At 52.1% G+C, this 13,224-nt stretch overlaps 1 protein-coding gene across 2 annotated transcripts in view; it reads left to right on the forward strand.

Moving 5' to 3' along the window:
• The window catches only part of CLCN1 (chloride voltage-gated channel 1), a 29,035-nt gene extending 15,848 nt beyond the window's left edge, over positions 1–13,187 (forward strand). For both annotated transcript variants that reach the window (XM_045857582.1, XM_045857583.1), the window contains 11 exons: positions 1,960–2,029; positions 2,220–2,330; positions 3,642–3,855; positions 4,102–4,235; positions 6,449–6,693; positions 6,978–7,089; positions 7,364–7,443; positions 7,661–7,699; positions 10,351–10,455; positions 10,544–10,630; positions 11,200–13,187. In XM_045857582.1, the coding sequence (XP_045713538.1) occupies positions 1,960–2,029; positions 2,220–2,330; positions 3,642–3,855; positions 4,102–4,235; positions 6,449–6,693; positions 6,978–7,089; positions 7,364–7,443; positions 7,661–7,699; positions 10,351–10,455; positions 10,544–10,630; positions 11,200–11,544 (1,542 nt within the window). In that variant the 3' untranslated portion in view covers positions 11,545–13,187. The remainder of the gene's footprint in view (positions 1–1,959; positions 2,030–2,219; positions 2,331–3,641; positions 3,856–4,101; positions 4,236–6,448; positions 6,694–6,977; positions 7,090–7,363; positions 7,444–7,660; positions 7,700–10,350; positions 10,456–10,543; positions 10,631–11,199) is intronic.
• The last annotated feature ends 37 nt before the right edge of the window (positions 13,188–13,224 follow it).

The raw sequence follows: 13,224 nt of genomic DNA on the forward strand, positions 1-13,224 counted from the left end.
AGTAAAGTGGAATCTGTGATCACGGCTCCCTAATTTCCCAGGTGTCTGGAATTTCAAATCTTGGGAGTTTTTTGTGTCCCACATCACTTACATTGCTTCTGGAGCTTTCCTTTCCTGTGCTACTAGCTCAAATTGTTGACTCATCTCATGTGTCATTCTTCATGCTATAGGACTTGATATTTCAATGTCTTCTGATCCTGACACTGCCCTGACACATATCTTAGAGGCGAATAATCTAAAGTTCATCCTCTGAAATCAGACCCTCTGGCCACCTATTATCTGTATTACAGAAACTTCTAGATTGACCGGAGCCTACAAATCTCTATGGCTTTGCAAAATCCCTTGTGTGCTTGTTCCAAAGATGTGATACAGAATAGCTCAAGGGGTCTCAGACTGGTATAGGTCAGAGTCACTTAAGAAGCTAAAACTACAAGGGCCCAGAACTCTGTCTCCAGACAGTCTGCAGTGGTGGCCCCCAGGGGTGTCTGCACATCTGTGGTTTAACCTCAAGTTCCCCTTGAGCTTGAGGTTACTGTTGGGTGTTTTAACAAATAGGAGCTCTGAGAAGCTTTCTTGTGTTTTGCATAGTATGTGACCAGTCTTTCTTCTTTCTTTCCTCCCTTCCGTCCTACTGACCTACCGACATCTTGCCCACGCTTACTGAGCACTGCGCCAGTACAGACGAAAAGCAGAGATAACAAGACACACTCAAGAACTTCTCAGCCTATGTTCTCTTCATCTGTACAATTAGCGTTTCAGTTTTCACCTGTTTTAGACAGCCAGATTCTGACACGAAGAAGTATGTATATTGCCTTATCTCAGAGCTTCTGGGACGAATCTTCTCAGATCCTTTGTCACTTTCTCTTGAGGTCAGCCCTGGCTCAGGAGAATTCTTTCTAAGGTTCAGGAAATCAAGAGATTTATTTCTCATTAGTCTACAATGCAATAGGTGCCCTTTTTTTAAATTATAAAAACATTGATCCTGGCACTTTGTTCTGATCTTTAGCTGCTACCGTCATTCACCGAGTCAGTTTGAGATCCTTTTTCCAAGACTGGCTTACTTATTTTGGAAGAGATATGTAAATCTATTGTTTAATTTACCTACTATGTCTCATCAAAGTTCAAGCACTACTCCATTTTTCACTGGATATCGAAATTCTTTTGCATTCTTTTGCCATAAAACGCATGTATTGCTTTTTCTAAAATTATCCCAGTTTCTATGGCAATACTACCTGAAAAAGTTGGCCTTGAAGATCTTTTCTGTTACAGCGGCTGACTCACCTGGCTTTCTCCAGGTGCCCGGCCCAGGATAGATCCTTTGTTTGAAGTGACTTGACGTCACAGGAAATGGCTCAGGCAGGGACGTGCACACCAGTTTCCCTTGTGAGGTTCACCATAAAAATGGCTTTGTAAGTAACAGCATTAAAAATCAATTAGTCACTCAGTAACTCACTAAGACTTGAAGGTGTCTGCCATTTCCATCAGGGAATCTTTTGCAGAAACATAATCTGACCAAGAAAAGATATCTTTCAGCTTCACGAGCTTCACGCTCTTCCACTGAGGTGACCCTTCGAAGCGAAGGGGTTACAGTGGGCAAGGGTCCTTTGGGGGCAGTGACAGGGGACTTCTGAGGCCCCACTCCTTGTTCTAGATTGCCTGAAGGCAAATAGAGTCACTCCAAGCAGGAGGGTTTGGGGTTAACCATCTGGAGAAACCAGTGTTGTCTTTGGTGATCTCTCAGCCTGAGAACTCCATGCTTTTTAGTTCTGGATGAAGGGGAGCAGGCGCGATGGCTTTCAGAAGGATGAGCCATCCCAGCGTTTCTGTGACTCTTGAAGCAGCAAGGAAGAGGACAGTGGGAAGGGGGTTGAGTGTGCACGTGTGTGTGTGTGTGTGTGTGTGTGTGTGTGTGTGTTGGGCAGAGTTGAGAGGGTGTCCTGATGTCTCTTTTTACCCCAGTTCTGGATGTCCATCGTGGCCACCACTATGCCCATACCCTGCGGGGGCTTCATGCCTGTGTTCGTGCTTGGTAAGTCCTGGTGGGGAGCCTGGGACCGTACCGAGAGCTACAACCTAGGGAACCGGGAAAACAAGGAAAGGCCTGCGATGCTAGGGGCCTGTATTTGGTCTCAGCACCCAAGGAGGGTTTGGCGCTGAAAACACAGACGGCAAGGAGCTTGGATCTCTCAACACCTTCCTTCCTTTTGCCTTTGCTCTAGGAGCTGCATTTGGAAGGCTGGTGGGAGAGATCATGGCCATGATATTTCCTGATGGTATCTTATTTGATGGCATCCTCTACAAGATCCTACCTGGGGGCTACGCAGTAATTGGTGAGACCCATCCCACCCTCCCTGAACCAAATACTGAATCCTGCAGATGTCCACACTCTGAGTCTTCCATGCCATCTTCATTCCGGGCTACACGATATGGCTGTAATTTAATGCTATTTAATTCAGCTTCTATTCAAATAATCAGCCCTTGGTTCTGACTCTCGATACATTTATTGAGTGTCTGTGAGACTTAGTTTCTTCATGCATAAAAGGGATTATGGGTATTCAATGAGACAGGGATAAAGGCACCTAGGATTGTGGGTCAATGTTTGGTAAGGCTTTTTTTTTTCCCTTCCAAAGAATCATGGAAACAACAGTGCAGGTGACTGGCTCAGCTGCTTTCACCTTGCAGATGTGTCAATATTGACGGGACTTACGGGCACGTGACTAAGCTGAGAAACATGGGCTCTGGACCCATCCTTGCCACTTGTCACCTAGGTGGGCATGGAAAAGTTAGCTGCCTTTCTGACCCTTAGAGACTTCTGAGACATCTTACAGCTCCAACATTCTATGAATCTCTGATTTGTTTCATTATATCTATCATCCCATCCAATGAAACCCATGTCTAACACAGTGATCAGTGTAAATCCCCAGAATTATTGTGCCTTCTCCCTCCTTTCTCTCTTCACTGAAAGCCTATAACATCTAGATGAAGGAGCACTAACCAGCTTTATTGCTCGTATGATGACCTTACTGTCTCACAAAGTGTTGGCTCCAAACCTGAGGTCCCAAGTAGAATGCCATCACTAGGTTTTAAAATGCTCAGTTAAGAGTGATACAAACTTTCTGCCCTAGCTGGTGTGGCTCAATGGTTTAAGTGCCAGCCTGTGAACTGAAAGATTGCTGGTTCAATTCCTAGTCAGGGCAGATGCCTGGGTTGCAGGCCAGGTCCCTGAGGTGGAGGTGGGGGGCGGCGTGTGAGAGGCAAGCAGTCAATGTATCCCTCCCACATTGATGTTTCTCTCCCTCTCTTTTTCCTTTCCTCCCCCCTCTCTAAAAATAAATAAACTATTTTTTAAAAAGAATGATGCAAATTTGCAAAAACCAGGAATAGCTAGTGCATCACTATCATCATCTTACAAATGAAAATGCAGGCACACACAAGGATTTCATGTCTTGTCAAAGGCCGTGGGATGAGATCAAAATGATGATTTTGCAGTAGTTCAGCATTCTAGTCCCTACTCTGGACACGGTTGTCTCGGGACTGTTGGCACTGACCCACTCTGTGTCACTCTCGTCACATCCCCATGTGCCCCGCGCGCCAGGAACTGCAGCGCGAATCCACCAACACATCCCTGTGTCTCGTTCTAGGAGCGGCAGCGCTGACCGGGGCCGTGTCCCACACAGTCTCCACGGCTGTGATCTGCTTCGAACTAACGGGTCAGATCGCGCACATCCTACCCATGATGGTGGCTGTTATCTTGGCCAACATGGTGGCTCAGAGCCTGCAGCCCTCCCTGTATGACAGCATCATCCAGGTCAAGAAGCTACCCTACTTGCCTGACCTTGGTTGGAACCAGCTCAGGTCAGGGGCACCAGCTGGAATTAGTGCAGCTCCGATGGGGTGGGGATGGGAGAGTCTGAGGTTGAGATTGACGTCAGGGCCAATGTGTGCAAGCGCCGCTTGTGACTGACTTTTCCATTCCCGCCTACCTGATAACCGTTGTGAACGACCCAATGGCAAACCTCACGGGAGGAACGGAAGGGCCAGCAAAGGGACGGGCACGTGGTGGGGCTAACCCTGCCCCCTCCATGCTTTCTCCCTCCATAGCAAATTTACAATCTTTGTTGAAGACATCATGGTACGTGATGTGAAGTTCGTTTCTGCTTCTTGCACGTATGGGGAGTTGCAAACCCTGCTCCAGACCACCACGGCAAAGACTTTACCACTGGTTGACTCAAAAGGTCAGTGGGAAGGAAGGGAGCCGACTCCTGAATGAGTGACCGGAACTTAGCCTCCACAGAGGCGGGGGAGGCACTGTGGTGTGGCCTTGCCTGTAGGCCCACCCAGTCTGCTACAGGAGACCCAGCCTGTGCTCCGTAGGGAACACGATCATCCCGAGGAAGGCAAAATACAGGCGTAACACAAGCACTACGAGACAATTCAAAACCAAGGAAAGAAATACAGTCAGCTCTCACTACTCACTGTGGTTATGTTCTGTAACTACTGTGAACACAGAGTTTAAGGGTACTACCCTGAACTGTTGCTCCCACTCAGAGGACATACAGGATTAGGTTCCTGCAAGCCCCCGGTCACAACAGCTTCTTGCACTAATCAGTGCATCGACCTGTATTGTCTGTGTTTCTCTTTAAAGGCACCTTATTGAATATATATTGTTGATTCATTAACACTGAACTTACAGCCAGCAGCAAGATAGCTCGTGCGTAGACAAAGCTAATCTAACTCACTTATCTTCTCCATAAGGCACGTCAGAGGCTTTATGATTGGGGGGAGGGCAGTGTGAAACAGCAAAATAACCAACACGAATCACAAAAATGTGAAACACGTGGCAATAAATGAACCATGCGAAGAGCACTCGTTTGCAATATGCGAGCTGGAGGGAAGAAAAGGAAAACAATGATGTAGCATCACCCTGTCCACCCTCAGCTAGGAATGTGTGTGTGGCGGCGGGGGGCAGTCAGATTTCCAGCTGCTGCGAGCCTGCCCGTTCAGGACAGCGGCAGCATCTCGAGTACTGATGTGGGGTTACAAATGGGTGAATTCGCAAATAATAAAGGGACTCTCGAATAATAAGGCTCAGGTGTAAGTCTTCCAGGCCCTGACGTGGTTCTCTCTTCTACTTAGTTAAAGAACAGCCATTCTTTAATGTCCAGCCTGAGGAGCTGGTGGCACTGTTCCACATGAAGAGGTGAACGGTTTAGTGAGCTGTGACTTCACACTTCTCTTCCTTCCCATTCTCTCTGCCCGCTGTTGGCAGCAGTTCTGCTCCGTACTACTTCTTACGGTGGTGTACATGTGTTTGTCTGACCCGCCTTATTCCTTGAGGGCAGAGACTGTGACTTCTGTCTCCGTCAGACTGCCTCCTTACTGGATATTAAATAAACACTTGTCTAATGTTTGAACTGGTGTAATTGAGAAGAATCACGAAGGGCCATTTGGAGCCATTCAGATGGTTAGTTCTGATTTTAGATCCTCAGAGTACCCACATGGCTCAAGTGAGGTTAGTTTTAATATTTCCCCAAATTCCAAATACCTTCTTTTTTTTTATAAATGCATCATATTTTTTTTCAGATTTATTTATTTATTTTTAGAGAGGGAAGGGCAGGAGAAAGAGAGAGAGAGAGAAACATCAATGTGCGGCTGCTGGGGGCCATGGCCTGCAACCCAGGCATATGCCCTGGCTGGGAATCGAACCTGCAATGCCTTGGTTCGCAGCCCGCACTCAATCCACTGAGCTACGCCAGCCAGGGCCCAAATACCTTCTAAGTGGCTTCTACAGCAGGAGCTCTTCACTGGAGCAGGGGTGCAGCCACTGAGGCGCAGGGTTTTTGTGGTAACCATTGAGACTGAAGGGTAAGATGTATCCCACTGATACGGCCCCAATTTTATGGCCTTAGAACTTAATGAAGATGTTAATTATCGTAGCAGAATCTTCACCTTCCCAGGAAAAGTAAGCATTTTGTTTCTATCCCCGAAGGACCCAGACTCTTTAAATAATTAAACATCAGCTATCCTTGTAGATGTCTTTCAAAGTATATTCACATCTCAGCTTATATGAATGGCTTGTAGTGTTTTGTTTTGTTTGTGAGACGGGCTTGATTAGCCTATTTTAATGCCAAGTTTGCCTATTTGCAAACAGGCTATATCAAAATAAGTACAAATTAGCACCAATTAGTATACTATCAGTTGGGTCTCTAAGTGCTAAATGGGTGGAATAAAAGGAATTGAATGAGGTCAATCCTGCAAGAATTTTGAAATGAGTTTTGAGGAAGAGAAGATAAAAGGTGGCAGGGGGTGAGGGGTGCAGAGTGGGGGATGCAAGTGGGGGCACAGGGATTCTGTCACTGCCCCCATCCTGTCAAGTGGGGCAGAGTTGGGGGGCTGGTCCTCAGGCTGAACTCTGAGCTTGGATCTGCCCCCTGCTACACCCCCGCAGATTCAATGATCTTGCTGGGCTCCGTGGAGCGGTCAGAACTTCAGGCCCTCCTGCAGCGCCACCTGAGCCCGGAGCGGAGGCTGCGGGAAGCCCAGGACCTGGCCAGGAAGCTGTCTGAGCTGCCCTTTGACGGGAAGGCACGGCCGGCTGGGGAGGGGTACCACGGCTCCTCGCCCTCTGGCCGGCCAGAGTCCTTCGCCTTTGTGGATGAGGATGAAGATGAAGACATCTCTGGGAAACCCGAGGTGACTGGGCCGGGAGGGACCCAGCAAGCAGGAGAGATTGGGAGAAAGGGAAAGCAGGAAGAGGGAGTGGAGTTGGGGTCACGGAGAAAGTCAAAGGTCCAAAGGACTAAAGGAGATAAGGCTATGAATGGCTGTACCCATGGGCGTTCAAAGGGATGTAGGAACTCTGAACTGGGGAGGAAGAATAGAATTAGATGGATTTCTTAGGACACCAGCTGGTGAAGACAGGAAAGCACTAGGCAGCCCCTTCTCGGGGGCTGAGAATTTTTCACTGTTCCTTACAGCTGCCTCCTGTTCCTCCTCCTCAACACTTTCCTATGGTTCCACTGGCCCCTGAAGAGCCCAATGGGCCCCTGCCCAGCCTCAAGCAGCAGCCAGAGGCACCGGAACCTGCAGGTAAAGATTTTCCCATCATGCCCCTTCACTCAGCCTACGGGCTGCTACTATGAGGAGAGGAGACTAAGGTGGTGGGAGAGGGTTCCTATTCATTGAGTCTCCATATTGCTGCCCCCAAGGAGCGGGGCAAGGGCTGATTTAAGAGGATGGGTGAGAGGGCATTTATGGCGGTGGCAAAGTGTCATGGGGCCACAGGGGAGCCCCTGGCTATTTCCCCCTGCAGAGGGTAGGAATTGCTTTGTTTCCATTCCCACCTGCTCCCCATTCCTCTCAGGTCAAAGACGCTCCATCTTTCAGTCTCTGCTGCGCTGTTTGCTGGGCAAAACTCGCCCCACAAAGAAGAAAACAAGCCAGGTGAGAGAGGAAGGGAGGGGGCGGGGGAATGGGGATGTGTCTTTGAAGAGTGAGAAGTCCATGGTCCTTAGGTCACGGGGGAAGGGGGCCCACCAAGGAGAACCTTCCCCGCGTGGAAGGGGTGGGGAGTGGGAAAGCAGGTGTCTGTGGCCCTGGCCCAGGAAGCGTGGCTGCATTCCACTAGGAAAGAACCTCGCCCTGTGTCTTTCCCCTGCAGGACTCAACAGACTTAGTGGACAACATGTCACCCGAAGAGGTAAGTGAGGGAAACAGCAACCTGGGGTAGGTGGTTCTGTCAGATGGAGATATTACTCGTCTTTCTCTCTCTCCTTTGTTGTGTTTCACGCATACGATGTGAGTCTGGGTGGGAAAGCGTTTGGGAGATGGGAAGGGAAGTGTGATTGTGGAGACAGTGACGGGCACGGGCGGGGTTTATCTGGTGGCGTTCTCAGAAGGACCGTCATCATCTCAGAAGAGGGCTGTTTTGAATCTCCGTGCGTAGGTGGGACCACGGTGCTGAGATGCGCCTCAGGTCTCTCAAGACTCTAGGCCTGTTCTGGACAGGCAGAGGCTATAGACGTCATGCCGTGAAACAGCACCAGACACCAGCCCTGGTCCACACCAGTGTGGACACACAGCACCGGAGCTATGTAAGAAGTGGTATCTGCACCCGTGGAAGTTCTTCTGCTGATGGAGCAGAGCCCCGAGGCAAAGGGCAGCTACGAGATCCCGGGAGGCAAGACCGGGAAGAACCACACTCTGAGGACAAGTATTCGTAGTGCTGGTGCTCTCTGTCCGGACAAATGCCTATTTTCCAAAAGAGCTGGTTATGGAGTCCATGAGCCAGAAACTCGAGAGCGCCGAATGGGCTGGCGTGAGCAGTGAGAGACCGCGGAGCAGTGACTGGGCGTGGCATTGACTGGGACACGCCCCCCTTCGGCCGCAGCCTCTCTCCTTGGGAAAGGAGCCGGCAGACTCGAGCGCTGTGGCTGACCAGCCATAATGCATACTGTTATTTCACAATACACATCGGACATCCGGAAGAAATATGTGCCGGAGAGTAAAAGTCCTCCAGGGTTGGAGGAAGGGGTGGGGAGTGACGAGAGAGAAAGGAGCCCTCCCTCTCCCCTTGGCACCCCTCAACACTCATCCTGACTTCTGGAAAACTCAAAATGACTTACGGAAAAGTGAGCCAAATGATCCCAGGAGAAAAAGAAAACCCGTTCCTTCCGTCCCCCAGCAGGGATCAGATGGGTCCCATCTGCCACTAAGGAGTGCCTTGCTAGGGTGCAGAAACCAATCCTAATGCTTTTTGTTGCTGCTGTTGCTAATCCACCAAAAAGAAAAGGCCAGTCAGTGGATCGGTGAGGCTGTTTAATGACTGCTGAAAATGGAGTGCCGCCAGGGATACAAAGATGAGAGATCTACATTTTTAGTTTATATCTTTCCCAAAGAAGACTTTATTTTAGGCAGCTCCCAGCTCCCATGTGACTCAAGGACATTTTGGAGGGATAAGATCCAATAGGAGTCAGAATTCAGACAATTTTGAACATGGTTTTCGAATTAGATCAAGGTGACACTCTTGGCAACATCGAGACGATACCTACGGAAATGCTGGGAGAATTCGGTTATAGGTCACCAGGAGTCCCGGCTTTGACTTGATTCTGCTACCCTGTTCGTACACAGAGTTAAAGCTCCGGTTTCTAACGGGCTGGGGTTTTTCAAGTTCAGACCCAAGAGCAGACATCCCTTGCTCCTTGGAGAAGAGGTGGGGGTACCTGGAACAGGACCAGCAGTCAAGGTCAGAAGCCCAGCTCCCGCTCCGTGCAATTTGAATAAAGCTGTTGCTCCTGAAGGGAAGGCAAAGACGAAACTGGGGAAAGCTACAAAGGTCCAGGAGGTAGAACAAGCCAAACCGGGGTTGGCAAGGTCGCCGCCTGCCATAAATAAATTGTCTCTATGACATACCTGCTAAGGAGTCACCGTCCTGTGCTTCGGGAGCCGGTCACACCCCATGTGAACCTTTAGTCAGGGAAGAGGAGGGTTCCAGAAAACGTTAGATTCATTTATGAAAGCCAGAGCCATACTGGATTCTTGGGAAGCTTGGGGATTTGGGCATCGTATCTAAAATCAAGAGGAGAGTTGGCCTTCTTGTTTTAATGCCTCTGTCCCACACAAACAAAGACGGCTTTGCTCACATCCACTAAGTGCCATGCAAGCCAGCACAGCTCTTCAAATCCAGCGAATATCCGCCGTGCTGGACGGTGTCGGAGGGAAGTGTGCTGGTCTCGTCACAACATCACAACATGGGGCCGTCCGTACCAGGAACACTCTCCAGGAGTTCATGTCCAGCGGGCAGGGGTGAGAAATCCAGTGCGAGAGTGCCTGCAATCTACACCATTTCTGAAAAGGAGACACCGACAGAGTGCTGCAGGGGCGAAGCACTCTGGTCTGGGAGCATCGAGAGTGCAGAGCGGGTGCAGGGTGGGCAGGTAAGGGAAATGCAGCCCAGCCAATGCAGAAGCCAGAAGACGTGTGTGAGGAAGGGTAAGTAGTGGGGTTTCACTGGGGCAGGGGCTATGACAGGCATAGGGGGAGTACTGTGAAGACAGGTTGGAAGTAACACGGTGTGTGGGGGCCTGGGGGGGTGTGGGTGAGAGAGGGAGGGTGTGCCAGTGCCTGAGGATGAAGGTTGACTGGGAACCTGATGAGGGGGGAAAAGAAGGGGCGGTCCCCTGGGAAGGAGGGAGGGGCTTAGTGATCTGGAAGTTCTGTGTTAGTTCGTTGCGTGTTTCAGTTGTGTACTTCAGGACTGGGGGCTAGGAGGGCTGCTTGCAGTCAAGGCCTTGCACCTGACGTTGAAGGGGGCTCTGCGGCATGGGGTGACGGCCCTCCTCTGCCCAACAGGTTGAGGCCTGGGAGCAAGAGCAGCTGAGCCAGCCTGTCTGCTTCGACTGCTGCTGCATTGACCAGTCCCCTTTCCAGCTGGTGGAGCAGACGTCCCTGCACAAGGCTAGTCCTTGCCCACCGCTCCGGGCTCCCGGGAGGGCAGGGGCGGTGAGGGCCCATGGTGCGCTGACCTGCGGCTCTTTCCGCGCAGACACACACACTGTTCTCACTCCTCGGCCTCCACCTTGCCTACGTGACCAGCATGGGGAAGCTGCGGGGCGTGCTGGCTCTGGAGGAGGTAATAGTGATGTGTCCCTTTGGAGCAGCCGGAGGAATGAGTGGCGTGGCGGAGGAAGGATGGTTTTAACTGCCCCCCCCCCCACTATTTTCCTATCTCATGAATAAATTGGAGGAGGAAGAGGGGGTCAGCAATCTGGCGGTGCCAGTAGAGAGGACTGCCAAGTCCTGAAGGGTTCATAGATCACCCCAGATGTAGCCCTTGTGATCTCCCACAGCTGGCATGGGTTTGGGTTGGAGTTCGGGGCACGCGTCCTAGTTTCATGCCATGGAAAGGGAGAAGAGACAGGATGTGGCTGAAGGGGGCCTGAAGGTCACAGGGGACGGGCCACAGGAGCACCTGGGTCAGGAGCCCTGAGACCCACTGCTCTGCAAGGGGTCCGCTGGCCTGTCCTTCTTCGGTCTTCTCTGGCCTCTCCGTGTGGTCCATCTCCCTTGCCACTCTGGGGCTTTTCCATGCCTTTTTCCTCTCATTGTATCTGTTCTTCTCGTGTGTCTGTTCCTCTCAATCCCCCATCTCCTTTCTCTTCCCCATCCTGTACCATCTTCCCTTGTCCCCCTGCCCCCCAGCTGCAGAAAGCCATCGAGGGGCACACCAAGTCAGGGGTGCAGCTCCGCCCTCCGCTGGCCAGCTTCCGGAGCACGACGTCCACTCCAAAGACTCCCGGGGGGCCGCTCCCTCCCACAGAGGGGTGGAGCCTGCCCGAGGACGGAACTGGGGCTGCTGAGCCAGAGGACGTGGTCCCTATCCCTCCGGAGCACCCAGTGCCCTTGGCCGCCCCCAGAGCAGAGAGTGAGCTGGAGGAGCTGGAGTTGGCGGACAGCCCAGGGCCAGAGGAGGAGCTGGCTGACATCTTGCAGGGCCCCAGTCTGCGGTCCACTGATGAGGAGGATGAAGACGAACTGATTCTTTGACCGCCCCCAGGACCGCCCCATCAGACTGTCAAGAGGCCGAGGCCCGAGGGTGGGTTTCGGTGGGAGAGGGTATGTCTCTAAGTTGGAGCGCTCATGACGATGTCCCGGCCCCTCCTTGGAATTTTAAAATGTGATGGTGATAGTCTTAGAGGAGGAGTCCGGATTTGGGCAGGGACTAGCCTTGATCAATTATGTAGGCATGTCCCCCATTCCCAGGCATCTCGGTGAAGGGCTCATATACTCGCTGGAGCTTCCTGAGTTTTTCCCCCGGTGTAGGTGGGGGACTCCCTGCCTCTCTCCTCCCCTCAACCCCCGGCCCCCCAACTCCCGGTGTTCTCTCCCAGCACCCCCCTGGCTCTGCACATCTGTCCTTCAGTTCCCACAGGTGTGGGTGAAGGGAGACCCCGGATGGCTGTGGCCCTGCAAGTGTCATACTGGAGGAGGAGAGGGGACCACCCCATGGCCTCAAGGACTGGCGGCCCCAGAATATACTGCAGACCCTCCATAGCCCTTCTCCCAGAGTCCCCCACTCCGTGCTCTCCCACGTCCTGAAGTTGGCCTCTACACTCCAACTGGCTCCCACTGTCTGTTCCCAAGCAAGGGGCCGTGACTAGGACAGCAACAGGCCAGTTCCAGCCCCCTCTCATCCTATGTCCCGGATTCAAGCAGTGAAATGTGGAGAAAGATGCTATCAAGGACCAGCCCAAAAGAGAGAATGTCGCAGGAGGCTCTGTGTGGAAGGGGCACCGTGGGCCAAGCGGCCGTGCTGCCCCCGTGGCACTCTCTGCCCCCCCCTCCAGCAGACATCCTCCCTGTCGTCTTGTCACAGCTTCCTCGCCCTTGGTTCCAGGTCACTTCCTGGAAAACCCGCCCCCCCTCTTCCCGGGGGGGTCATTGATTTGTCCCTCCCAACAGAGGGTGGACAGCTCTGCCCTCGAGCTGCTCCGGCTGGGGCCTCTCCTGCCCGGAACTGAGGCTCAGGCCAGCCAGGCCCCCTCAGACTCCAGCCCTTAGACTAGTTCTCTGTGTTCTTCCTCTTGGGGTGGACGGCTGGGGGTTCAATGTCAAGACGGCAGACCTCTTCCATGCGTCCACACTTGGGAAGTCTGAAGCACATCCTCCCCAAATCAGCAACAGGGAGACTGCCTTTTCCGTGAGCGGTCCCAGGGGCTCTGAGCCTGCAGAACCCCTGCTCCCACCTCCCAGGCTTTCCCCCCTCCCTCGTCCATGCCCTCTGGTTGTGTCCCCTCTCCGAGGTGACACTGTCCTCCTTCCCCACCCCCCCCCGCCCGGGCCCAGTCTCCATCCCCCAAATAAGACACTCATAGTCGGAGGGTGCCACCACATTCTGTTTAGTGCCAATGAACACAGCCTGGAGCCCTCTCCAGCGTTACACCCCTACCCCCTCCCCAGGCCAAGAGAGAGGCTGTAGCCTGGGGAGGGGGCTGGCAGCGGGCGTTCGAGCCCAGTGCCCACGTGTATATAATCTATAATATTTATATATATTTATATAATTCTCTCTGTAATATATGCCATAGAATCTCTCTTGGGCCTGGGAGGGGGAACGTCACATTAAGAAAACATGCTGAGACTGGCCGTGAAAGTGGATCTTCCCCAGACCTGGAAGACGAGCACGGGCTGTGTGGGTGGGGGGGTGGGGTGGGGCAAAGGTCGTAAACA

This window comes from Phyllostomus hastatus, unplaced genomic scaffold (assembly GCF_019186645.2).
Source record: "Phyllostomus hastatus isolate PE091 unplaced genomic scaffold, TTU_PhHast_1.1 phas_scaffold_142, whole genome shotgun sequence".
NCBI classification, from domain to species: domain Eukaryota; kingdom Metazoa; phylum Chordata; class Mammalia; order Chiroptera; family Phyllostomidae; genus Phyllostomus; species Phyllostomus hastatus.